Genomic DNA, 26,074 nt, shown 5'->3' on the forward strand with positions numbered 1-26,074 from the left:
AAGACATTTTAGCACTTAGAAATTATGTCCTTCTCCCCATCCCAGCCAGTTCACAGCATGCCCAGGATTCCCGGATAGTGTCCTCTCTGGTTCTGCTTTTAAGTGAGTCTACTTCTCTCTGTGATTGCCAGCTTCTTATCTACACCGGTCAATGACCAGGTGTGCTTGAGGAACATGGTTTCCATTTCTTTCTTTGTCTGGAAGCTGGGCAACAGAGGGCAACACACAGCCGGCTGGCCTCTGCCATGGGATTTAATAGGCATCTTCCTAGCCACTGCTGGGACATTCACCCCTCCCCACGTAGCTGCTCTCTGCCCAGCCTGCCAGTAGAGACAGGGAATGTCTGCAGCACCCAAAGCCAGAGCCCCTCAGCCAACAGAAACGATTGCAAACAAAGGCAAAATGCCCTCATTTCACCCTGGAGCAGGGAGCAAACATGACCCCCACTTCTCCCTCCACAGACAAGGGAAAGCTCCTTCCCGGTGAGCAGCCCTGGCTTTGCCTCGCTGCTTACGGGAGCAGCTTGTAAGATCTCCAGGTGGGCACCTCCGATACTCATGCCCTATGGTGAGCAGCTGGCTCACCTGGCACGGCAGGCCCCAGACATCTGATACTCACTAGCCGTCTGTGCAGTGTTCACGTAGCCGCCTGCACACCAGAGACACGCCAGGCCAGTCAGCTACTACAACCAGAGTGCAGGAGCCTCCGGTGCCAACTCCCGTCTCACCCATTCCCAGTGACCGGCAGGGACTGCGGGAGAGGACTAGCATCAGTGGCACAAGAGACACCTCCAGGTGGATTAAGAAGTGCTGCTGCTAATGGGCTGTGAGTCCTGTGAACAGCCACGCGGCTGCCAGCTACAGTGGAGCTACAAGGGGAAGAGTTTCATGTCTGGGCTGTTCCTAGGCCACCACTTGCTGTGTATACCCCAGGCTGTGGGGGTACTCACGTAATTTGGCTGTATATCTTGGCTGGTGTGCTCCACGCCATCATCCACGACCACGACGGTCACGCCGCGGCCTGTCACATTCCGCTCCCACACGCCCGTCACATTGATGTCCTTTCCCGGGGTCCTCCGATTGTTCTAAGCGCCGGCAGAAAGAAGGAGGGATGAGCAACAGCAGAGCCGGGGCAGCGGCTGAGGAAGGAGGGTCAGAGCGCACCGGGATCCTGGCTCCCAGACGACAGGAGCATTTGCTCTTAGCCATTGCTTAGGGAAAGGCATGAAGCTGATGGCTGGGAGTGCAAGAAGCCTCGTGACCGAGTCCCTATGGGCCTGACTTTCAGAGACGATGAGCACCTAAAGCTCCCAATGGCCAGCTGGAGCTGTGGGAGCCCAGCACTCCCAAATCAATTAATCAATCAATCAAATCAGGCCTTAAACTGGTACCTATCCCCTGCAGCAGCAGGAGGGCTTGGGAACTTCCATACCAGTGTGAAACGCAGGCCATTTCCCCAGCACAAAGCTTTGTCTGGCCTCTGCCACCTCCCTATTCCAGTAAGAACCAGAACAGGTCTCCCAGGGCAGCTGATTTCAAGTGAGCACGCCACTGGTGAGAGGCGCTGGATCACCAGCCCTAGGAGATGGGAGTACAACCCAGAGTGAGGCAGGGCATTCCCCCGACCTGGGGGAAGCACCTCCAAGGATGGGACAGGAGCTCATTGCCCTATTTGCCAAGCGTGCCAGCCAGGGGCCCAGCCAGGGCAGTGGTCGTTGGCGACGTGATCACTTGTGTGCTGGGAACTGGGCCAAACAGTTCCTTTGTTTCTTGGAGTTTGTTAACGAAAGAAAATCCCTTCAGATCTCCAAGAGGCCGTTCCCCCCACCCCCATTTCCAGGCAAATCCCAGGGCTCACCCTGCCAGCGCTGCAGCCTGCCCAGAGCAGCAGCGAGATCCCACAACCGCTAGCACAGGAAGGACACTCACCAGATGCCACTGGTTGGGGTATTCGGGGTCATTAAAGTGCAGGCTGCGTTTGGAGCGCTTCAGAAGCTTCTGCTCAGAGTGCCACCGCACGCTGTCATGCTGTGCAAATAAAGCCTCTACCGATCTCCGTATTGCTTCAGGTCCTCGTTCTGTCTGGCCATTTGGTTGGTGGGCAAAGAGGTAATGGCCCTTTAACTCCCCAATCCGGCCCAGGTTCACCAGGCCTCCTGTCCTGGCCAGTTCATCTGCCTGTCGCTCCAGCTCCTCCTCACGGGAGGACAACCCCGCTGGCACATTTAAGTGCACGGCCCAGGTTAACTCTCCGGAGCCTTGAGCCATCTCCTGGGTTTTAGCCCCAGGCTCGAGTTCTGAACCATGTGCAAGTCCATTTGGCATGAGCAAGGGAATCCAGGCTGGACTCAGCCAAAGGCACGTGTGGATACACAGTGTAGCCTCCATGACAGCACTCCATAATGGCACCTTCCTCCTCCAAGGCGGCATCAGACAAGCAGGCTGCAGAGGGCAAAGACCAAGAGTGAGAGTCCTTCACACAACTGACTTAGAATGCGCACTGGGTTTGGGTGCTTCATCCCCGATCACATAACTGAACATCCCCTGGACCAAAAAGCCCCACATCCCTCCTAGAAGCTTGCCCTTAAAACGAAGCCATGACTGCACAACCCTTTGGTACAGCAAGGGCAGCACCAGGCTCCTAGAGAAGTGTTTGTGTGCTGACTGTCACGGAGTTAGTTGCCTTTCCAATGTTAGATTTGGAATTGAATATGCCACACCCAGCCTAGGAGAAAATATCCTGTCATCTGGCAGCCATGAACCCATTGTGGGCGAGTGAAATTACTGCCTGCCAGACAAACTGCTGATTTGTATCTTGGGATCATTGACCGATGGGCAGATTCAACCCGAGGCGCAACATGGAAAAAAGTCTCCAGCCTTGGGTTTCCTTTTGAATGCTGCTGAATGGCAGAACAAAAGGACAGTTTGCCTGATCGTCTCCTCTTCTGGCTCTGCTCAGACAGCTGTGCCCCAGACTGCACTGCAGGGAAGAGGCATGAGGCTAACAACATAAAGCTACACAGAAACAAAACATGACAACACCTCTGTAGTTACGTCAGATGGACACATTGGAGATCCAGATCCTTCTTGGAAAGTCTCCTTAAACATGCTCCTAGCCTGTCCCCAGCAGAAGGAACCTCTCTGTGATCCGACTCTCTCACCTGCTCGTAACTTGAGGCAGCATTTCAAACTCCACAACCAAGGATCTGAGTTTGGGTTTCAGTGAAATGTCACACCGAAAGCCAGTCCCACTTCACGCAGGAGTGAGAATATTCATATCACCCCCCGCCCCCGACCTCTGCATGCGCCTGGGCCAGTGCATTAATAGTCACTAGAGCTCTGTGATACATCCCCCCACCAGCAGTTTAGTTGTTAACAATTACACAAGAGCTTCCCCCCTACTCAGTTTACAAGCATGTGAAATAAGTCAGTGGGGTGCATTCCTGTCAGACACCATCAGCAATTAATGCTCATGCTGGCTAAAGGATCAGGGAACAGGGCTGGAGGGGCAATTAAAAAAATAAATCACAACTTATTGTGAAAAGGGAACATGAATGACTGTAACAGGCTTTTTGCTTTTAGCTCATTAAAAAGTGTAATGGAGATAAGAGATCTCACACAAACGAGTCGTGAAAGCTTAGTTTCAGGGGTGAACAAATCAGACAGATGAGCTGCTACATGGCAACATTTCATTGTCCACTGCATTCCCGTATCTCCATTATGAAGTGATGCACCACAAGCCAGGGTCCAGAAGCCTGTCTGCAGATTGCAGAGGAAAGGGGGGTTTCCGTAGTGGCATGTTGTTGCTGGAGGCCAAAGCCGAGCTGCTCACTGAAATATTACACTAAGCAGCTGAGTCAGAAAAGGTCACACAAGTTCACGGTTCATCTGCCTTTCCCAAGTGCTCCTTTTAAGCTCCAGGAGGCAGACTCTGCACAAGCAGACTACGGTCAAAAACAAGCAAAAAACAGCTATACTATCTAGCCCAGTATCCTGTCTTCCAGCAGCAGCCAATGCCCGGTGCTCCAGAGAGAATGAACAGAACCGGGCAATCAGGTGATTCATCCCCTGTCGTCCCTGCCCACCCTGGCTAACAGTCATTGAAGGACCCATTCTCCATGAACTTTTGGAACCCCATTATAGCTTTGGCCTTCACAACATCCCCTGGAAATGAGTTCCTGTGGTTGACGCCGTTGTGTGAAATACTACTTCCTTATATTTGTTTTAAAGCTGCTGCCTATTCATTTTATTGGGTGACCCCTGGTTCTTGTGTTACGTGTCCTGCCCTCGGTTTCCCTTTCTGTCTCTTTCGGATCAATTTCCAGTATTTCCCATTAGCACACCGAGTGACAAAAACACAATCAGGCTGCGGACACAACACCAAACCAATCAACAGTGTTAGATCGGGGGCTAGGGAAAAGAACTCCTGGGCTTCTTTCCCTGCTCTGCCATGGACACTGTTCCAACAAGGGGTTTAGTAAGGTTTGAATTTGTTCAGTAATTAAAGAGCCCTCAGAAATCAACTTGACTGGACATATCAAATAATTAGTTAATTAGACAGCACATCACAGAAAAGGTGTAGATACCACAGTCTGTGAGAACCAGTCCTACAACCGGCCACAGGCAGCCTGTGCTCTTTGCCTGTGCCAATTACCTGCATACAGCCTCGCACAGATATACCCAAGGCTGTTTAGAAGTTTTGGTTCCTATTGGTTCCTCTTTTCTTATACAAATATAGATTACTTTTAGTCCATTTCCAGACTTTTGTCATATTGCATAAATTTTCAACTGCATAATCAATAGCTGCTGCTTACTCATTTTTGAATTCTTATCTACTGCAGTTAGGACATTGCTTGCTCATTTAAACAGTACAGCTCTGTGTCAAAGGTTATTTTTCTGAACAGTTTTAGCAAATCAGGACTTCCCACTTTTTTAACGTTTCTGCAAGGCACTCTGATAGCTAGCTGTCTTGTGAGCCAAAATATCAGGCCTATGAAAAACTGGCCTATCAGTTACACTCAACCGTCCCGTCTCCTCAGTTTACCCAACTATAAAATGGGGATGATAATTATCCACCCTACAAAGATTTTTGAGGCTTAATTAACGTCTATGAAATGCTCCTTGAACGCACTTAGAAAATACAGAACATTCTTAGTAAATGGTTAACTGAGGCAATACCTATTAGCCAAACTACTGCTACATTAATTAACAGCTTCTCTTTGAAACTCACTCACTGACATCCACGTGGACAGGACATGCACAGAACTAATAACATGAATGATCCTCTAAGTTGACAGGCCTCAAGTTTTACTTATTATTTACCCTCTATTAAATGATTTGTTTGAAGTAAAGCTATAGTTATTCCAGGACAGCACTTGCATGATCTACCCTTGAGTTGTTCATACAGTATGTTTGAAAAGTCCATGCATGTAGTTCTTTATGCATACCCACCTGCAAGAATGAGTGTTAATGTTCTCTAGTGCCTTGCGTATAACTGACAATCAGAAGTACCCCCAAAAAGTCTGTATTGGCATATAAGAGGACTTCACACCATCTGGCAGCCCTAAAGACTTTACTATTAGAACTGACCATATCCACATACAGAAGTTGTACTCATTTAACTGCAGTGGTTGAATATCAGCCTTTAGTTCAATTAGTGCAACTTCCATGTGTAGGCACACCCTTAAAGTCATCATGCCGAAGGCCTAGGAAGTATCATTGCATTTCTCTCATGCTCAGGGTTAGTCATGGGCCCCGTTTACCTTGTTTCACTGTTTGTTCTGTTCTAAACTGTAAGATTTTGAGGTGCAGTTAGAAAAGAAAAAGAACTCAGGAAGACCTGGGGGTGATTAAACCGGCAACATCTGCTTGCTCAGCACCTCAAATGCCTAAACTCTGACTCCATGACACTTGAGAAAATCAAACAGGCCTAGATGTTGGGAGAGGGAAACATGCCAAGAGCTGGAGAGCGTGAGAACAAAGTGTGAACAGCTCAGAAAGTGGTAGATAGTAGTTGGAGGAAATGTATTGCAGATTGAAACTGCTAACTCAGCACACGGGATGCCTTCAGCCAGGTTTCTATCCTACTTCGCCCTGAGATCTACGTTACCTTCCTCATTCCCTACCCCAAACAGGGTATTTTTATATTACCCGGCTTGACAAAGCCCTGGCTGGGATGATTTAGCTGGGAATTGGTCCTGCTTTGAGCAGGGGGTTGGACTAGATGACCTCTTGAGGTCCCTTCCAACTCTGATATTCTATGATTCTATGATTCTATGACTGATCTCCTCTAAGGAGGAAACTGATGGCTGTAAATTTCTGAACACACCAGCTGCTAAAACCTTCAAAGTTTCCCCACTTCCGGAAGAGAGAGGGTGCTGCTGAAATAGAGAAAACAAGCAGCCAAAGAGACCACCTGACAAAACTACACAGAGGCCACTGAATAATCATAATTATGATAGATGATATTTTGATTTTTTATAAGACCTTATTCTCGGACGATCCCAAAGTATTTTACACACAGTAATCATTGGTCGCAAGTATCATCCCTGACTCATGGGGGGAAAAGGAGGCACAGGGAAGTTAAGTCACACAGCACATCAGTGGCAGGAGCAGGATAGGAACCCAGAAACTGTGACTCCCAACTGAGTGTCTAGCTATTGGACAGCTATTCTCCTGGCTCCTTCCATGCCCAAGATAGGCAGGGATCCATGACAGTGCTGCAGACGTGTCTTGGTCCAGCCCCCAGCAAATGGGACAGGATTAGCCCCTTCAGAAGAGGGTACACTTTGCGCTGTCCCAGCACCTCCTCCTAAACACAGCGGAAGAGAGAGCTATTTGGGGACTGGAGGAGGAGGGGAGTTGGATAAATCACTCCTTTAAGGGAAGAATTAAATGCTGTTGTGTGTTCTCCCAAGGGACCCCTAACTCCCAGCTCTCCCATCTGCCTAAGCCCCCTCCCTCGCTCCCCTTTCCCCTGGCTTCCGCTTGGCCCCCTGCCAGACTCTGTCCCCACACCAAGCTCTCTCTGCCCAGTTCTTTCCTTTGCTCTCCTCAGCTTATGTCCGTCCCATGCTGCCCCCTTGGCCCGGCTCCCTGAACCCTGGCCCTAGCCTCCCGCGTCACCTCATTCCTGCTTCCGACTTGGTTCCTAGTCCCTTTCCTGTGCCCCGAAACTGCCCCTGCACCCCCCTGCTCTGCCCCCAGCTGCCCCTGCACCCCACTACTCTGCCCTCCAGCTGCCCCTGCACCCCACTGCTCTGCCCCTGCACCCCACTGCTCTGCCCTCCAGCTGCCCCTGCACCCCACTGCTCTGCCCCCCAGCTGCCCCTGCACCCCACTACTCTGCCCTCCAGCTGTCCCTGCACCCCACTGCTCTGCCCCTGCACCCCACTGCTCTGCCCTCCAGCTGCCCCTGCACCCCACTGCTCTGCCCCCCAGCTGCCCCTGCACCCCACTACTCTGCCCTCCAGCTGTCCCTGCACTCCACTGCTCTGCCCCCCAGCTGCCCCTGTAGCGCACCACACACACACACACCAGCTGCCCCCCAGCTCCCCGGTGCCCCCTGCTCTGCCCCCCAGCTCCCCGCAGCCCTCACCGTGCAGGGAGCCTCATAGATCGGGGCGGCCCGGGGCCCTCTCGCTCCCTCCCGGCTCCGGCGGCTCCTCGCCCGGTGGAGCCCGCACCGGCCCCAGGATACAGTGTAGCCGATGACAGGTGCGTCACGTCCGCCCGTCCCAGGATCCCGCCCCTAGCTCCGCAGCGGGAGGCGCGGGGTGCTCGGCCGGCCGCCCCACGCCGCAGGGCCGGGAGGGGGCCAGGGGGGTCCCGCTCCCCTGCAGCGCGCCCGGGCGCCCCGGCTCTAGGGCCCACGTGGTCAGCGTTCGGGGCCCCGTATCGCCCACGGGCTTCGTTCTCGGGCAGCTGTGCGGGGCTCAGGCTGGCGGCTCTCTGGGGTCTGCGGCCACCGCACGGTCGGGGGGCCCAGCTCTGGGGAGCCTGGGGGCACGCCTGGGGCGCCCCGGTCCCCTTGCTCGCCCTCCACCCAGGCGCTCGCCACCCAGGGGTGGCGGTTTTGTCCGGCTGTATTCCTGGAGGTTGCATCACCTGACATCAGCTCTAATTAAAGTTTCATCTTGAATTCCTGGAGACTCCAGGGCAATCCCAGGGGGTTGCCCCCCTCCCTCCATCCCTGCACCCAGGTCACGGCCACTCCCAGCGCCTCCCTGGGGCACTGGCCGCTCTCCCCACAGGCCTGGCCCTAGAGCCGCCAGCCCACGGCGAGGGGGGACACCCAAGGCCCACAGGTCACCGCGGGGGAAGGGTCACTCTGGGGATGGGGTTGGGGTTGTCCCAGTGTCTTTGGACAAGACCTAATTCCCTGGTCAGACTTGAGCTGCCACTGCCCTGTGCCACCTTCCCGGGATCAGCTCCGGGTGTGCCCGCCTGAGCTCGCTGGAAATCCCATGCTTGCAACGGCGGGTCTTCTATCGGTTCCCGCCCCGGGGCGAGCTCGCTAGGCTGCCTGTAGGGTTCCCGCCCCGGGGCGAGCTCGCTAGGCTGCCTGTAGGGTTCCCGCCCCGGGGCGAGCTCGCTAGGCTGCCTGTAGGGTTCCCGCCCCGGGGCGAGCTCGCTAGGCTGCCTGTAGGGTTCCCGCCCCGGGGCGAGCTCGCTAGGGTGCCTGTAGGGTCGCTGTCAATAGCGCCCTGTGACAGGTCCCGGGCCTGCCGGAGCCGGACCCCCGGCCGCAGGGGGCGCTCTCGGGAGCGGAGCCAGCTCCGGCCGGCGGTGGCGCCGCCTCTTTGTCCCGCTCGCTCCGCCGGCTCCTCGGCGAGCGGCCCAGGAAGTGTCCGGCGAGGGCGCGCTGCTAGGCCTGGCTCCGGCCGCAGGTGGGTGCGCGGCCCCGGCCCGGCCTCCGTCCCCCCCTCCCCTCCCCCCCGCCCCGCTGTGGGGTCTCCCTCCCTTCTCCCCCCCGCCCCTCCTCCGCTTCCTCCTCCCCTCCCCGCCGCAGTGGGGGGTTCCCTCCCCTTCCCCCCGCCCCGGGGGAGCTCCCTCTCCGCCCCTCCGTGGGGGCTCCGCCCCCTTCCCTTCCCCTCCAGCCCCTTCCCTCCGGCGCTCCCCTCCCCCTTCTCCCCGCCCCGCGGGGCTCCCTTCCGGGCCCTCGCTCCTCCCACTCCCCCCCGTCGTGGGGGCTTCCCCCCCCCCCCGGCCTCCAATGGGGGGTGTCTGAGCAGGCTCCCCATCTTCTGCCCCAAGAGCCCCCTTCTCCCCCGCCCCCGACAGTGGCTGCTCCCGCCTGCCCCCCCTCCACCTCTGGGGCCCCCCCGGCCCCATCCAAGGAGCGGCTGCTCTGCACCATTCCCTGGGGGGCTGCCTGCCCCTTCTCCATGGTAGCTACGCGGGCCCAGCCATGCCCCAGCTCCCCGGGTTCCAGCCGGGGGGAGCCTGGTTCTGGTTTGGGTTTCGATGGCCCGGATCTCAGGGGCAGTGGCAGCTTCCAGCCTTGTCGAAATGGGTGGCGGGAGGGGTCGGTCAAGGTGCCTTAACTCATCTCTGCCTAATCACACCTTTTGTTCCGGATGTGGATGCATTGCAACACCTTTTACCTCTCTTGACCAGCCTCGGGTGGTACTCAACCTGCCCCGCTGAGGTAAAAGGCTTTGCTGTGCATCTACACCAAGAAGGAGGTTGTGGTTAGTTAATGCTCCCTGACCCATTTTTCTAGTGTAGACAAGCTCTTAAAGGTGTGGAACTCTGTGTCTGAATTCCATGGATTCCTCCCCATACAAATATATAAACTTGCTTGTCAAATATCCACTGAAGAATTTCAGCTGTGATTGAGTCACATTGGACAGTCCTGTATTGTGTATATTGCATGTTCGCAAGGGTGCCATGGATCAACCCCATGGGTCTGAATATTTGGTGAAAAGGATACTGGCATCCTGCTTCATCAGCAGTTGCTTGTTTCCTCTTTCATACTTTGTGTGTGCTTGTCACTGACACCCTATTGATCTCTTTAGAAGATGATACAGTTGTAATTTTAGTGATTTTATCTTTACTCATCTGTTAACTAATGTCTGGTAATAATGACCCGCAATGTCTGAAGATGCCGTATATAGATGTATTCACTTTAATGGATCCCAGGGATTCTGTTTTAAACAGGTTTGCCTTTGTTGTAATGTCCTATACTTTTAAAGTTATAAATAAATAGGAAATAGGAAATAAATCTCTTTAATGCTTCATGTTTGCATCTGTAAAATGGTGATAGCGATACGTTCTTTTTCCGACCCTTTGTCTTGTCTGTAGACTGTAAACTCTTTGCAGTGGGGATTCTTATGACGTGTTTGTGAAGCCCTTAGCACAAGGGGGCCCTCATATTGGCAGGGACCTCCATGTGCTTCTGTAATACTAATGATAATTTTTAACTGCAGTGAAAGGACTATGGCATCAGAGCAAACCAAGGATGAGGGGCCTGTTCCTGAGAAATCCACTGCAGGCCAGCTGGCCCCACGAGACTCAGACCCATACAAAGAACTCGACAATTTGCCTGTGAGGTAGGGTGTAGGGGTGTGTGTGTGTGTGGTTGCTCGCTGATGGTTTGTGTAAAGAGATGCACAAAATCAATCAAATGGTTCCTTTTAATGGCCTCTTACTTCTGCAAAAGCAGCACTGCCCTTAGTGGTAGAAGTCCAATGTGGTGTTAACTCATTGAACTAGCTTATTTTGAGACAGCATGTGAAGGGCATCGAGAGTGGGGAAAATTGAAGACCATTTCTCTATTAGTCCTCTTCTCCCTGCAGACCAGTGATGGGGATGGTGTTCTAGCTGTAGATTCTGAGTGGAAGTTTCTAAAATCCCTACCAGCAAAGAGAATGGAACTGATTAAAGAGTGTGCGATAAATAGAGCAAAGTATATCAGGGAGGGAGTGTGGCCTAATAGTAACTTGGGTCTCCTTGGTCTGAGATTTTGGCTCTGCCATTGACTTGCTGTGTGGGCTTGGACAAGTTGCTTCTCCTCTATCTGTTTCCCCAGCTGTAATATGAGAACACTGAACTACCTCACAGGGTGATTGTGGGATATACTTTTTAAAGCACTTTGAGAGACGTGGATGAAAGATGCAATCAGAATGCAAAGTATGGATTAGTATCTGTTTCTTTTGAATAGCATAAGTGACCTTTCTATACAAGAAAATGAGAGTGATCCCCTATCATTGGAAGCTGCCGATCATAGCCAACCAATAACAAGTGAGAGTACAGGAGATGCTCATTCAGGAGGAGCAGAAAGAGATCCTGGGATATTGCCGACTGATGCATCACTGCTGGCTGCAGAAAACAAAGGAGAAGAACCTATGCCCAGAGCAGTAGGACACTCTGGTGCTGTTTCCAGAGAGGCGCAGGCGTGTTCCTCAAATGAAGAGCTGTATCAATCTGATTCAGAGGGTTCAGACAGTGCGGTGGAAGAAGAGAGAGCCTTGCTGCCTGGGGAAAATCTGCCAACAGTTTCTCTGCACTTCCAGGTTGATGTCCATGCAGAACAGCAACATGCTACCAATAATTGCTCTGAAGGTGAACTGGAAGCGTCACACTTGCATCAGGCTAGAGGGGATGGGGATCTGGATCTGGATAGTAAACCCTTGGAGGTGCCACCAAATGGGGAGAATGGGATTGAAAACAGCAGAGTTGCGCAGGACTCAGATCAGGAAGCTTCATCCCAGAAGCCCTCTCAGAACATTGCAGTGCAGGTCAGGTACCAATTTCTTTATGTCCATGAAGCTTGAGTTTTCCCCAGCTTGGTTTTTTTTGATGGAGGGGATGGGGGGTGAAGAGGGGGCAGTGTTGGGGGGTGGAAGACAGAAGCACTGATTCCCAACTGAGAGCCTGCTGTGTGCACCAGGCAAGCTCTTCTGGTTTTCTGCTCGTTTTGTTTGTTTCAGGCAAGTAAATGCTTAACAGCTCCATAGGGCCTTTTAATCCACCAGTTCACAGTATGTGATGTGGCACAGAGAATCCTGCGGGAACTCTTCCTAGAGATGGGATCCCTTTTAAAGTCCAGTAATTTTCTTAGGTTTGGAACAGTCCTTGTTGTCCTTTGCCAAAATGTTCATGCAATATGTGCCTCTTGTGGCAGGAAGAACTAAAGCTTCTGTGTCTATTCTGGATGGTTTCTGGTTTCCCTGGTTTGTAGAGGTCATTTTCTAGGCTCCCTGGAAGGGCTCTTTCCTTGGTAGGATGTTACAGATGTCACCTATTTTGTAGGAGGGAAGGATGTGAGGATGGCAGATAGCATAGAAATGAGTGAGCTGGACTGCAGGCATTCCCGATACAAAGCAATACGTGCCTCTGTACCTTGTAAAATCTGTTAGTGTGTGCGTATTGTCTTTTGTAAACAAAAAAGAGGGTGGGGGAATTATGACCACCAGCTGACCTGAGCACTGAGTCTGGTCCCAGTCATGTTGCCCAATTGTCTAATGTTGCTTCAAGGCTGATGAATGAAACGGTGTCAGGGCTGGCTCAGGAGACAACTAAAAGTTCCTCTCAGAGTGGGAAGTGACTGTGCATGAAACTGTTGTTTGCACTTCCAAAGAGCTCTAACCCAAGTAACCGTTTCTACCTTTGCAGACTGACTTCAAGACTGCTGATCTGGAGGTGAACACAGATCAAGATATTGAAAAGAACTTGGTGAGTACTAAAGAACAGCCAGTCTTGTGATTAGAATAGGGGACTACGTCTCAAATTCCTGGGTTCCGATCAGAGATCTTTTACTGATTCTGTCACTGGGCAAGTTACTCAGGCCTGAGGAGCCTCCATTCTCTATTATCAGGGTTTGCGACTCAGTGAAGTCAGTGGGAACTCTGGATCCCAACAGGACCACTGAAAATGAGGCCCTAAATCTTCTCTGTTTACTTGCGGGTAAAATGACATTGGGCGTGTCTATACTGCAGTGTAGCTCAGGATTGAGGCTCAAGCCTAGCCCCCTTCTGTCTATGCCAAATCATACTAACCCAGGGTCCTGGGATCCCATGAGGTGGTGGGTCTAAGCCAGGACCCAGGGTTCAAGCCCTATTGCTTTTCAGTGTAGACACAGCCCCGCTGGACTCATCCTCTGAAAATCTGCCAAAAGTATTCCACAATCCCATGGGCTGACTTTCTTTGTCCCTCTGGACAGTCACGTTTTCCCACAATGCACCATGAACAAAGGGCTAGAACGCTAGGAAATCTGGGATATGCAGGTGATTGAAGTTGGCCCTGCATAATGCGGTATAAACACTGGAGCCTCAATTTGGGACCCAGGGTTCAACAGTTCCTCATCTGAGGTTACAAATGAGTGTCGACACTCAAGCCCTAGGTTAACAAACCCAGAGTCTGCCACTGCAGACCCATGCTATACCCATTGAGACTTCACTGACGTTGGTAAAGTGCTTTGAGACCCTGTCCAAAGCGCACACCATGAGGATGTGATCGTATTTGTATAACTGGGCAGTTTTCTGTGCCACTCGTTCTACATGTGACATACCCAACGTGTGAGGCAAGGAGGATCCTGGCAGTTTTTCTTACTGTATGATACCTTGGACCTACCTTGATTTCACTTTGGCCGCAAGGCAATTGAAATACCACTGACTTATTTCTTTCCAATCTCCCTGACCCTTGCTCCTTTTGAGCTCCTTTGCTTCCAGAGAGTTTGACAAAACCTTCGTGAATTGTCATAGCACTCGTGTTAGGTTGGGAAACATTAATATCCTATCTACAGCTGAAAAAATTGCACCCCGGAGACATTAAGTGAATTTCCAAAAGGTAGTATCTAGAACCCGTGAATCTGATTCTTAGTCCCCCTCTGCTCTAACCACTAGACTACTGCCTCATTTAAATGGCAGCTTTACCGTCCTGTAATTAGTTGATGCCTGCTCCAATGATACGGGGGTGTCTGCCTCTTCTGGTCCAAGAGGGCCTGCGCTTTTTGACTGGGAATCATACGAACCATGACTCTTCACAGCCTGCATCTTGCCTTTTCCTGAGCTGTTATACCCTACTGGGATGACTTGCTCTCCTCTGATTGCATCAGCACTTGGTACTGCCTGACAGGTCTGTCTGCATCATTCTCTTTGATGCAGTAGGAGAGAGGAAACAATTACCTACCCTTTTGTCCATTACAGGGCAAAATGATGTCTGAAAGGGCCTTGTTGAAGGAACGTTACCAGGAAGTGCTAGACAAACAGAGGCAGGTGGAGAATCAACTCCAGGTGCAGCTCAAGCAGCTCCAGCAACGAAGGGAAGAAGAGATGAAGAATCACCAGGTATCAAACGAAGCACTTTTTCTCTCCACATCCAGCCTGCCCAACACCGTTCACAATTGTACTGCTAAACTGGGGTAATCCAGTGCCATGCTGCAGGGCACAAGATGATGCTTGGAGAGGTCAGGAAGGGATTTCTCTTATGGGGAACATAGCACAACTTGCCAAGTGTGTTACGTGGGGATTCTTCTAAGCATCAAATATTGGTCACGGCAAGAGTCAGGGCAAAGGACTTGTTTAGATGTCGATTTTTTCCGAATCTTTAATCATATGGACTACATCTAAATAGCATCTCATGGACCGGTCTCTTCCTGTTCATGATCTCCTAACATCCCCATGACAATGACAACAGTAGCACTAGGGAAGTATTTCATGTATGAATCGTAGGAGCTGGGAACAAGGAGAGTTAGCACTGTGTGACCAGTCAGCTCTGGCCTGCAGCTTGAGAGCCATTGGATTAGACCAGTGGTTCTCAGACTCTTCTTCCATACTGTGACCCCTTGTCAGAACAGAAAAAAGCTTCAGCACATTCTCTTATCTAGATTTAAAGAAAGGGAGGAAGGTTATTAACCCCTGACACCTGTTTTGGACCTCCCACTCCTCCCCACATGAGAACCTGCAGCGTAGACCACTCCTCTGTCTTGTGCAGCAGCTTCTAGTTTCTTGTTCATAATCCTCAGCCCATTGCCTTGCATGACTGATGATCTAACATTTATCTTTTAAAACCCTTTTGTGGCACATGTAATTATCCACCCAATTAATTGCATCAAGTTTAAATTAAAAAAAAACAAACAATCTTGTGGTGAGCTTACGTTCTTTATTTGCTTGGTGCTGGCTATGCTCTAGGAGATCCTGAAGGCCATTCAGGATGTGACAATCAAACGAGAAGAGACCAAGAAGAAGATGGAGAAAGAGAAGAAAGAATTCTTGCAAAAGGAGCAGGATCTGAAAGCCGAAATTGAGAAGCTCTGCCAGAAAGGCAGAAGGTATTCCTGTGGGAGAGCAAGTGTTTGTTGAAGTAAAACCGTGTATGATTGAACCCTAGGGCACCTGTGGTTGGTTTGATGCACTAGGTGGAGAGTGCATCACCATGTGACCTTTTTGGACTGTCAAAAGTATCTCTAGCAGTGTGTGTGTTAATATATTAGGGGAGGTCTGTTCAGGTTTTAAGCAACTCGGTCTGTAGCTGATCTAAGTATACGGAGGCTCCCCAAAATGAATGTATTTTCAAAGAGACAATGTTGAGGTTGTTGGCTGTAAATGCTGACTGATCTTGATGCAGGAGACCTACAGCTGAAGCCCTGAGTACTTGGGGTCACTCAGTCCTTTGGTGCTTTGCCATCTTGGTGTTGTGGCCCAGTTTCAGTTTGACTGATGACTCCCTGTCTACCCAGAATTACCCCTGTGCATGGTTTGCTCAGATGCTGCATGGATGGTGCCCTATAGATAGCGAACAGTTTTGGGTGGCCGAGTTGTTCCTTGCTGCTCACCCTGAGCTGCTGTGGAGGGTTGAGTTGGGATGCACTGTAAAACAGCTGCTGTTCTTCTCTAGGGCCAGATGCTGCTTGCCTTTCTCATGCAAACTGCCTCACTGGTTCCAATGGGACTGTTACATGGATAAAGTGAGCAGAATTTGGCTCATACTTTGGGTTCCTTTTGGGAGAAGGGAGGGGATGATCTTACACTTTGGGAGAGAGTTTATCATCTACTGTCCCATGCTGTAGGTCTTATTTTGAAGAGCACAGTAATTGCATTTTTCTAAACCGTCCTTCTAAAACTACCTTAATAATAATAATAATCCAAGTACCAAATCCACTTACTGTGTGTCCCTCTGCAAATAAACTGGTGCTTGGACAATGGCTTTCTTTGCACAATTTCATGATATAGCAAAGATTATGCTCCCCTGAAAGCATCACTGGCATCCTTACAAAAATACATATGTGATTGATTTCTCAAAGTAGATCACTGTATAGAGCTCCTGACTTTGATGTGCTTTTAGTTCTGAGCCCTCTCCAGCGATAAGTGAAAGGCTCCACTCTTGCAGTAAGTGACTCGGTCTGTCCTTTCTCCCTTTTGCAGGTTACTGAAAGAACAGGAGGAGAAGGAAAATAAAATTGTTTCTCTAATCGCAGAGCAGTCTGATGAAAAGTAGGACTCTGTTTTTATAAAATGAGTTCTGTGGAATGCTCTCCTTCCATTCCCTTCCCCTTAATTCATTGGAAACATTAAATCACACACAATAGCTCCAAAGTGAGACTTGCGTCACCTCTTTCCCAGTGGTGAATGGTGATGCTCCAAGTGAGAGGCTGATAATGCGGACTAGAGGCACGTGGGATAGGGTGCATGCTTTTTGTCTCCTCCCCAGCTCTGCCAATGCCCATCAGTCCCTACCTGTGTTATGCGCAGGCATGTCATGAGCAGAGACTGCCAAGTGCTTCATTGGTGTGGATGAGAATTGGGCCACACAGAATGACTTTGTCATCTCTACCTGTAACTGAACTTGTGCTTGCAGAGGTCTGACTAGTCCATTTATCCCATTGTGCTATCATCTACTTTTGCCCTAATGCTGTTTTTAACTTTGAAGCTTGAACCTGTCTCTACTCAGAACATAAATACTCCAAAGTTCTGTTCCAGAGCCAAACTTGAGTGCTCAGATAATAGTGATGGGCAGTAATATAAGACCCTAAAAATAGAACTTCTTCAGAGTTCGGGCTGTTTGGATCAGGGGTTTTGATTCATCTGGAAGGGACCTCAAGAGGCCGTTAGTCTAGCTTCCTGCACTGAGGCAGGACCAGTAAACCTAGACCTCCCCGACAGGTGTTTGACCAGCCTGTTCTTAAAAACCTCCAATGACGGGAATTCCACAACCTCCATTGAAAGCCCCTTCCAGAGCTTAACTATCCTTATAGTTAGAAAGTTTTTCCTAATCTAACGTAAATCTCCCTTGCTGCAGATTAAGCCCATTACTACTTGTTTTACCTTCAGTGGTCATGGAGAACTGATTACAGTCCTCTTTATAACAGCCCTTAATGTGTTTGAAGACTGTTCCCAGGTCCCCCTTCAGTCGTCTTTTCTCATGGCTAAACATGCCCAGTTTTTTTTAACCTTTCCTCATTGGTCAAGTTTTCTAAGACTTTTATAATTATTGTTGCTCTCCTCTGGACTTTCTCCAGCTTATCCACTTCTTTCTTGAAGTGTGGCCCCCAGGACTGGAGACAGTTCTGCAGCTGAGGCCTCACCAGTGCTGAGTAGAGCAGGACAGTTACCGCCTATGTTTTTCATACGACAGTCCTGTTAATATCCCACGGTGATATTAGCCTTTTTCACAACTGCAGCTCGTTGCTGACTTGCATTCAATGTGTGATCCACTAGACCTCCACGTCACTTCCAGGTCTTTCTAGTTCAGACATGTCGTCTTTTCTGCCAAACTTGGACACAATCTTGGCAAGGGGTAACCTTCAGCATAGTTAGGCGCCGCGCCCCGCCCCGCCCCCCCCCCACACAGACAAAGAGAAGGAGAGCAGACCGTTCATTACTACCATCTTTGAACCCCGTCTTAGAAGGTGTAACTTTGAGGAACGAAAGTTTACAGGGATCTCCATGGCTGATTCAGTGGTGCCCATGTCGGAGTAAGATGTTCATTGTCCTGCTGTGAAATGACTGGTCACTTGTATGCACCGACCCAGTTTGGTCTTGAGCTCTACGGCCTCTATGTGTCTGATGAAGGTCATGGCTGCCATAGTCTGCAAACTGGGTGCAATCCTTGGGCTTCAGGCAACCAAGGAATGCACTGGCAGCTTACCAAATGTTTTGGCAGCTCCCAGATGGCCAGTCAACATGTCTGTTTAGGCACTAGTGTGATGTGTTCTGCTTTTGCTTCTAGGGAGGTTTGGGAGATGGAACTAGATAAGCTGAAGAACCAGCACAATGAGATCAATAGGAACATCCTGGAGGAAACAGAAAGGGCTTGGAAAGCAGAGGTTGGTATAAGCCGCCTTACTGCAGGGCATGGTTGCAAGTCACGGATTGATGCAGAACAGTGCATAGACCAGAAGTTCTCAACTAATTTACCATTGTGGGCCACATATGCAGCTCTGTGTGTGTTATGTGGGCCACATCCACACAATAGATAAACTACCTGTGTGGCCCTGAGAAGTCACATGGGCCGCAGCTGTGTGCTGACTGGGCCGCAAGTGGGCTGTGGATTGAGAACCCCTGGCCTAGAGTTAATAATCATGGCAGGCTGAGAATGGCACCGTGCATGTGTCTTCCCTGCAAAATGGGTGAAAGGAACAGTGGAGTGGCGGCTCTTTGGATGGGTCTTGCTCTTCGCAGGGAGCAAGAGAAATGACTGAACTGTGATCTGCTGATGGATGTTGGTCAGAATTGGGGCCCTGTTGTGCTAAGCACTGTGCAAAGTGACGAGCTCAACCTGGGAGGATGAACAACATGGCCTGCGGGAGATAATCAAGTACATGCGCTCGATGTCTGTGGTCTCTCTCCATTAGATATTGTCCTTGGAGAGCCGGAAGGAGCTGCTGGTTCTGAAACTAGAAGAAGCCGAAAAAGAGGCGGAGCTACACCTCACCTACCTCAAGTGAGTTCTGTGTAGGCCAATAGGGAGCGAAGTAACCCCGTTTACTCCTGTTCACCCCCTCCTAAAACCCCAACTAGTCTGTGCTTGAATGTCAGAGACTGTTACAGCCAAGTGAGGGTTTCCTGGCCTGACGTCCTCAAAGCACTGGATGGTAGAGTTCCAGTTTTCCATGTGTTTTCCTTAATCTTTAGCTACTGCATATTCTTTCCTCTCGTCTGCTGAGCATCTGTCATGCACCAAATCTATTGAGGTTTGTGTGCTGTAATTTTCTTCACCAGCATCCAGGAGATGCACATCTTGTGTCCTAACTCCCAAGCTGCACCACCTGAAGGTCTGCTCTCTTTGAGCAGAAAGTGGGTTATAGTTGCAATGGAGGGACAAGGGAAGAGGGGCAGGGTTGAGAGAAAAACGATGGGGAGTAACGTGTAAACAGGTGTCTCTGTTCTGCTTATAGCTGTTCCCATTTTGCTACCAAAAAACACGGGCTCAAACCCTCTTTTCCCTTTTAATTCTCCTTGTCTCTGAGTAGGTCAGCGCCACCCACGCTGGAGACCATACGACCCAAGCAGGAGTGGGAAATGAGGCTGAACAGGATACGAATGACCAAAGAAAGTGTCCGGGTAGGGTCTCTGCTGGGCATCAAGCAACCCCTAAAAATACTTAGGAGGGAGGAATGGGAACATGGAAACAAATTTAAGTACTTGATTGGGTTTATTTCTCCCCCCCCCCCCCCCCCCCAAGCCCCTTCACTGATTCTTCAAGTCTTATCATGTGTTCTCAAGCAAGCCCTTAAATGATCCTTTGATTAAACTGTTCGGGATTCCCACTGTCCCTGTTCTGTGTCTCCTACAGCTCCAACCACATTGCCAACACTTACTGCTTAAACAGGTGATAGGAATAACTGCGGAACTTTGTCAGTGAGCATGAAAACGGACACTCCCAAATGGCCGGGTGCTAATGACCTTGACAAGGCCGTGCCTCAGCTGTGGTCTCACACCATAGAATCATGGGGTAGAAGGGACCCCCAGGGTCATCTAGTCTAATATGCAGGATTTGTTGTGTCTAAACCATTGAAGGCAGATGGCTCCAGCCTCCTTTTGAAAACCTCCAGTCAAGGAGCTTCCAAAACCGCCCTAGGCAGTTTGTTCCGTTGTCCTACAGTTCTTACAGTTGGGAAGTTTTTCCTGAGATTCAGTCTAAATCTGTTATGCTGTAGTTCGAACGCACTGAATTAGGGGACAGCTAAACACCGAGGAAAACTTTCAGATAAATTCAGAATGCTGCTCTGACCAATAGAAACTGTGGCCTAGAGTGTATAGTCAGTTTTGGGGGTTCTTGTGGCCTTCATGGCTGGCTGTATACCCAGATCCCATCTCTGTGTTTGTCTGTGGCGTTCGGTTGCTCTATTGTAAATACATGCTTTCATGTAAATATTCTAACCAAATACAAGGAGGCTGTTCTAATACACACTTATGATCTTATTTGCAATGAAATCTCTTCCTAACATAGTATCAGAGGGGTAGCTGTGTTAGTCTGAATCTGTAAAAAGCAACAGAGGGTCCTGTGGCACCTTTGAGACTAACAGAAGTATTGGGAGCATAAGCTTTCATGGGTAAGAACCTCACTTCTTCAGGTTCTTACCCACGAAAGCTTATGCTCCCAATACTTCTGTTAGTCTCAAAGGTGCCACAGGACCCTCTGTTGCTTTTTCCTAACATAGGGCTTTTGAAGATGTTTGGTCAGCCAGGGGCTTTGTTTATGTGGGGCTGAAGGTCATTGCCTTGTGACGTTCTGAAGAAGCTTAGCTTCTCTTTGTAATGAAGTCTCAGATTTGGTCTGTGATGTTATTGTGGCAATAACTTGGCCGTTTGTTAGACTATCTGTTCCTCACATAAATAGCTGCACTACTTTCTATAGCAATGCAGTTGTACAATGATCTGGGCCCTGCCCGGCCATTCTATGGTGGACATGCAATCACTCAGTGAAATAAATGAGCATTGTAAAAGATGAACTTGATTAGATAGGAAACACTAATTATGGGCATGTCCAGATGGGTCAGGGCTTAGGAATTAAAAACAAAATGTAAGCAAGACAACTCAGGCAGACCTGAGGATCTGGCTGATATCTAACCTCAATAAAACGCCCTCTAGTACCTCATCGGCTTCTCCCCAGGAGGTTTTTAGGCTTGTTTCTCTTTTCTTCCTAAATAACGTTCTATAGTAAAGCTATTTGGTCCTGGACTTGACTCCTCTTGTGTCGTGTGTATGGGATTCACTTGAATGGATGTCTGAGATTGCATTTGAAAGTTTGTACATCACTCTTTCCTTTGGTTTGTGAGCTGTACTCCAGGGGCACGGTCCTCTACAGAAATGCAGTGACCCCAGGTTACCCCTCAGCACGGACTATGGATAGCTACGCCTCAGCTTGCCCTGTGCCAGTATCTGGAGTGCCAGTATGTGCACAGGCCCCGTATGGCAGCGGGGGATGGGGCTAGGCCTGTACGTAAGCAATAATTCCTTTGCCTCCCCCGTACGGTCCAGTCCAGCAAAACTGTAGCTCTGGTAGGGTGCGGAATCAGCCAGCTGGTGCTTGATGTTCGGGCCCTTCACCAAGGCAGCTATGGCACGCCGCATGCTGGGGGTGAGGGAGACTCTCGGACCAGTGGGGTTGATAATATCCCCCTTCCCCCCCCTTAGGTTTTTTTTTTTTTTTCCTTCATTCTTTCTCTTAGGACCAGTTCAATGGTCACATCCAGCTGGTGAGGAATGGAGCAAAGCTGAGCAGCCTGCCCCAGATCCCAACCCCCACCCTGCCCCCCACCCCCGTCCGAGGTGAGTGTCGCTCCCCAGATCCCAACCCCCACCCTGCCCCCACCCCCGTCCGAGGTGAGTGTCGCTCCCCAGATCCCAACCCCCACCCTGCCCCCACCCCTGTCAGAGGTGAGTGTCGCTCCCCAGATCCCAACCCCCACCCTGCCCCCACCCCCGTCAGAGGTGAGTGTCGCTCCCCAGATCCTGGCCCAGACGCTCCGTGTGAAGCGTTCCTGGTCACTCGTGCACGGGGCTTTTCTAAGGCTAGCAGACCCCAGCAGACAGCTGCCTCTGGGGGCAGGCTGGTCACAGACCCTGGCTTGGGTAGTGCTGTGGCATGTGCATGTGTTCATGGTATTCACCAGCTGCCTGCTCAGAAGTGACAGTGCACCCCTGGTGATAGCTTGGCAGCTGCACTCATGTGACTGGGGATCTGTGAGGTGTGGGTTCCTTCCCACCCCCACGTTTTCATGTCTGTAGTCTGGGTGGAAGGAGTTCCTGGCTGGCTTCCAACAGGCCTGTTCTAACCGGTATTCTCTTCTCTCTCTCAGACAGAGTTCATGATGCCGGCATTTCAGCCCAATCCATCCCTTACCCCCAGGCTCCCGTTCCCCATTGGGCCGGTCCCAGTTCCCATGCTCATGCCCAGTGCTGATCCTCGGGCGCTCTCCTTCCCGCTCCTGAACCCTGTCATCTCCAGGCCTAATCAGCCCTCACCCCCTCTGCCTGCTTCCCAAGGGAGGAACAGCCCTGTATTGGCATCTCTTGTCAGCACCCACGGCCCTCACATGACATCTGCTGCCTCTATCCCGCCTCCGCCAGGGCTCGGAGGAGTCAAGGGTGCTCATGAGTTTCACAGGCCACAGCCGGTCGATAAGCTGGAAAAGATCCTGGAGAAGCTCTTGGCTCGATTTCCCCAGTGTAACAAGTGAGTGTCCCTGCCTGGGGTGGGGCCCTACATGTGGGGAAGCGGCTGGACTTGAGTCTCTGAAAAGGTGTAGCCAGCAGTGGCATCGGAGAAGCCCCAGGGTGTGTCTGGAGAGTGGAGCAAGCCCTGAGTATGTGGTTCCAGGAGTAGGGCCAAGCAGTGCCCGGAGCGTTCCCAGCAAATAGCCTTGGGTCCTTTAGTAGCATCGTCAGCTCGGCAGCCGTAGCAGTACCTCACGCTCTGTGCTTCAGCTTTCCGTCTGCATAACGGAGAAGGCTCTGCCTCAGTCAGGGCTTGGGACTGACTGTGGTACCCGTTGGGAAGTGCACTGAAGCCAGTGAATGACGCGTGCTACAGGGCTTCGCGGCGTTGGCCAAGGCCCTTCTGGAAGGGGCTCAGAGACTGTGGTGGGAGGTGCCGTCTGGGCCTGGAATACAAGCGCGCAGTAGTGTTGCATTGCTGTGTTCTAACAGCAAGGCTGGCTGCTGCTGCTTGCCCTACTGCAGGGCTCTTGGGGTGGACATGGATTTTCTGGGTTCACTGGCGGCACTAGACTCGCCTCACCCTAAGGGAGCCCAGTATTTCCAGTGCAATGAGAGCATGGTCCCAAGGGAGGGCGCTCCCTGGGTGACCTTGGGCAAATCACTCTATCTCTGTGCCTCAGCTCCCCACCTGTAACATGGGGTGATAGCACTGCCCTGCCTCCCAGGCGTTCCCCAGGGATCCGTGCATGAGAGGTGGGGCAGTGCCTGGATACCACAGTACTGGAGCCATACGTAGGCCGATGGTGCCCTATTGTCCAAGTGCTGCAGCCGTCCTTTGGAGGAGAGGATGGCAGTTAACGGTACCTGTGACTGACCTCAGCGTGCGGTTGGGGAAAGGCCACGGCTGACTCCAACCTGTGGCAGCATGTCGGGTCTCTTGCTAGAAGGGGTTCTGGTTGCCGTGGTGAAACAGACCTTCCCGCTGACTGGCACCTGGGACCAGAACTTGTGCCCCAGGTGCTCCTGACCTGCTCGCTGTCTCCTCAGGGCCCAGCTGACGAACATACTGCAGCAGATCAAGACAGCGAGGAGAACCATGGCAGGGCTGACCATGGAAGAGCTCAATCAGCTAGTAGCAGCGAAGCTGGCCGAGCATCAGGGCGCAGCTGTGAGCGCTCAGGTGGGTCAGCTGCATGAGGAGTGTCGGGGTCCAAGCAGTGGGGGGAGGGGTCGTATTGAAGGAGGCAGCATTCGGCTCTTGGACAAAGCAGCCCCGCGGCAGTTGGTTGGAGTTCGTCAAAGGAGGGCTGGGCAGGAGTGAACTAGAACATGGTTCTGGTCTGTGCTACTGTACAGGGCCGTTCCCTAGGAAACAAATGGCATCCACAGAGGCAAAACCGGAGCTCCCAGCTTTCCATCCTGGGCAAGGAGGCGATAGTCAGAGTCCAACAGGTCCCCTCCCTGCTGGTCTCCATCACCCCTGTAAATACCCTGGGGTGACTTCAGCGCTCCCTCTAAAACATGCCTAATACCTTTTATCATCTTTGCTAACAGCCACTTGGCCGAATCAGGGCCCCCATGTTTCCTGCTCCTCTGCCCCAGATCAGCGCCCCTATGTTCCTGCCACCGGCTCAGGTGTCTTACCCAGGGACACCGTCACATGTAAGATGTTCTTAGTTACCTGGGAGTTCCTGCATGTTCCCCAGCACGGCCTGCAGGGGGCTGGGTGCACCTCGGCAACCTGTCCCACAGGCTGGGAAGCACCCACAGTGCAGGCTCTGGGCTCTCACCTTAGACTGAGGCGGGAGGGAAGGGCTAGGGGCACAGGCACCTCACCATCTGCTGGCCATGAGCACTCGGCAAAAAGGGAAGGAGTGAAACAGCCACCACAGCAGGGACAGGTGAGGGCCTGAGGGAACGTACTGGAGTGGGGGCTGCTGGCGTACCAGAGTGCCTGGGATAGGCAAGCATGCGACACTGACGTGGGGCGGGAGAGAGCCCAATCGCGGTATGAACAAGCTGCGCCCTGAGGGAGAAGGTCTGATCAGCGCCACATAGCGGGTACGCTTCCCTGTCCCCAGGGTTTCCCCATGTAAATATTCAGCGCTGGCAGTGCCCCCCTCCGCACCTTCTTAGTGGGGGTGGGGGCAGGAGGCACTAGTGTCTAGCGGGATGTGGACCCTGGGGGACGCAGGACGCTTAGAGCTGGGTCTGGTGACCGGGCTTCTGTGACTCTCATTTCTGTGTGCACGCTTGCTGCTGTGACCCAGGCCCCCGCTACCTGTAAGCTGTGTCTAATGTGCCAGAAACTCGTGCAGCCCAGCGAGCTCCACCCGATGGCCTGTTCTCACGTGCTCCACAAGGAGGTAAGTGTGGCCTGGGACACCGTCCTCCCGCCACGCAGCAGGGGCCAGCTGCTTGGCCAGGAAACGCTCTTACGTGGCTTGTGTGGTTCCGGGTGCTAAGCCTCTCCCTGGGCCGGGGAGCCAGAGCAAGGCACAGGAGTCCCTGGGAAATGAGGCTCCTAAAGGAAAGAACAGTTCTTCCTGGGGCAGGTGAAGTTAGTGAGCCAACCTTTCCGTGTCCTTTGCCCCGGGCCATTTAGTTGCGGTTTCTAAGAATGCACAGTCCTCTGATTCCTGCTCTAAATGCTGCTCTCTGGCCCTCTCCGTGTTCTGCTCTGGTGTAGGTCAGGGCCAATGGCTGAGCTGGCCCCCATGGAGTGTACATCGCTGTGGGAGCTGTGACTTGTTAACTGGGGGGAGGAGAGGCTGATCTTAGTGCTGGTACAGGAGTCATCTCAGCCCTGGTTCACTAGGGTGAAATGCAGGGGGACAAAGCCCAGTTGTCTGCCCTGTGTGGCTAAGGAGGAAACAGGAAGGCATATAGAGAGAGAATGGTTGCTTTTTGTGTTAGGAGAACCTAGTGATCCTGCCATGTTAAAAAGCTCCTTGCTGTGGACTTGGTCCCCCAGATGCAGAAATCTTAATGGTGCACTCTGGAGCAGACCATCCCTTGGGGATAGCGCCCCAAGCCAGCAAGATACTGGTAGAATCTCTGTATAGCACACCACCTTTGAGTTGGGCTGGTGGCTCCTTATTGACTCTCTCTTTTTCAGTGCATCAAATTCTGGGCCCAAACCAACACAAATGACACTTGCCCCTTTTGTCCAAGTCCTAAATGACAGCCACTCAAACAACGCATCTGTGTTGGAGACGTCGCTGTGAATAGGCAGGATCGGTTCTGAGATTTCTACAGTTCTATATTTATACAACCATGTATACACATGTACATTTTTATTATATAGGTAATGTGTGTATAGAAAGTCTGTATACATACGAATTCATAAATAAAAGTATGTATATTATGCATAGATTTGATATCGTTCCTCCTTTTCAGGTCATGTTTTATAGCCTAGCTGTCTTCATTGCTTTTGTGTCTGTCTGTCACAAGATGCTAGGCGGGCCG

General features: G+C 51.4%; 2 protein-coding genes across 4 annotated transcripts in view; one reads left to right on the plus strand and one right to left on the minus strand.

Annotated features, from left to right (window-relative positions):
• The window catches only part of PCSK7 (proprotein convertase subtilisin/kexin type 7), a 52,514-nt gene extending 44,788 nt beyond the window's left edge, over positions 1-7,726 (minus strand). Inside the window, exons 1-3 of the mRNA XM_065569114.1 lie at positions 7,597-7,726; positions 1,929-2,441; positions 950-1,084 (exon numbers count right to left, since the gene is read on the minus strand). Of these exons, the coding sequence (XP_065425186.1) occupies positions 950-1,084; positions 1,929-2,429 (636 nt within the window). The 5' untranslated portion in view covers positions 2,430-2,441; positions 7,597-7,726. The remainder of the gene's footprint in view (positions 1-949; positions 1,085-1,928; positions 2,442-7,596) is intronic.
• A 1,026-nt stretch (positions 7,727-8,752) lies between these two features.
• RNF214 (ring finger protein 214) lies at positions 8,753-25,977 on the plus strand. 3 transcript variants are annotated; one of them, XM_065569116.1, is made up of 17 exons: positions 8,828-8,887; positions 10,430-10,552; positions 11,164-11,564; positions 12,618-12,677; positions 14,150-14,290; positions 15,134-15,273; positions 16,367-16,435; positions 18,171-18,267; positions 18,796-18,884; positions 19,414-19,504; positions 21,616-21,672; positions 21,728-21,769; positions 22,246-22,622; positions 23,654-23,786; positions 24,161-24,268; positions 24,877-24,972; positions 25,725-25,977. In XM_065569116.1, exons 3-17 carry the CDS (start codon positions 11,409-11,411, stop codon positions 25,788-25,790), a joined length of 1,722 nt encoding a protein of 573 aa, XP_065425188.1. In that variant the 5' UTR covers positions 8,828-8,887; positions 10,430-10,552; positions 11,164-11,408; the 3' UTR covers positions 25,791-25,977. The 3 variants fall into 3 exon arrangements, with proteins under 3 accessions (XP_065425189.1, XP_065425188.1, XP_065425187.1); XM_065569115.1 differs by lacking the exon at positions 8,828-8,887 and adding an exon at positions 9,528-9,648 and having other exon boundaries at positions 11,164-11,740; XM_065569117.1 differs by lacking the exons at positions 16,367-16,435; positions 21,728-21,769 and having other exon boundaries at positions 8,753-8,887; positions 11,164-11,740; positions 21,616-21,708.
• Positions 25,978-26,074: the final 97 nt, after the last annotated feature.

This window comes from Chrysemys picta, chromosome 16 (genome assembly GCF_011386835.1).
Source record: "Chrysemys picta bellii isolate R12L10 chromosome 16, ASM1138683v2, whole genome shotgun sequence".
In the NCBI taxonomy this organism is placed as follows: Eukaryota; Metazoa; Chordata; order Testudines; family Emydidae; genus Chrysemys; species Chrysemys picta.

What these genes read in the sequence shown, in the direction of transcription:
- RNF214 (XM_065569115.1), top strand. Translation starts at nt 10,440, where the DNA reads ATGGCATCAGAGCAAACCAAGGATGAGGGGCCTGTTCCTGAGAAATCC. An exon ending in CTCTGCCAGAAAGGCAGAAG is followed by an intron (nt 15,274 to 16,366) that starts GTATTCCTGTGG and finishes TCCCTTTTGCAG; the next exon opens with GTTACTGAAAGAACAGGAGG. An exon ending in GCGCAGCTGTGAGCGCTCAG is followed by an intron (nt 23,787 to 24,160) that starts GTGGGTCAGCTG and finishes CTTTGCTAACAG; the next exon opens with CCACTTGGCCGAATCAGGGC.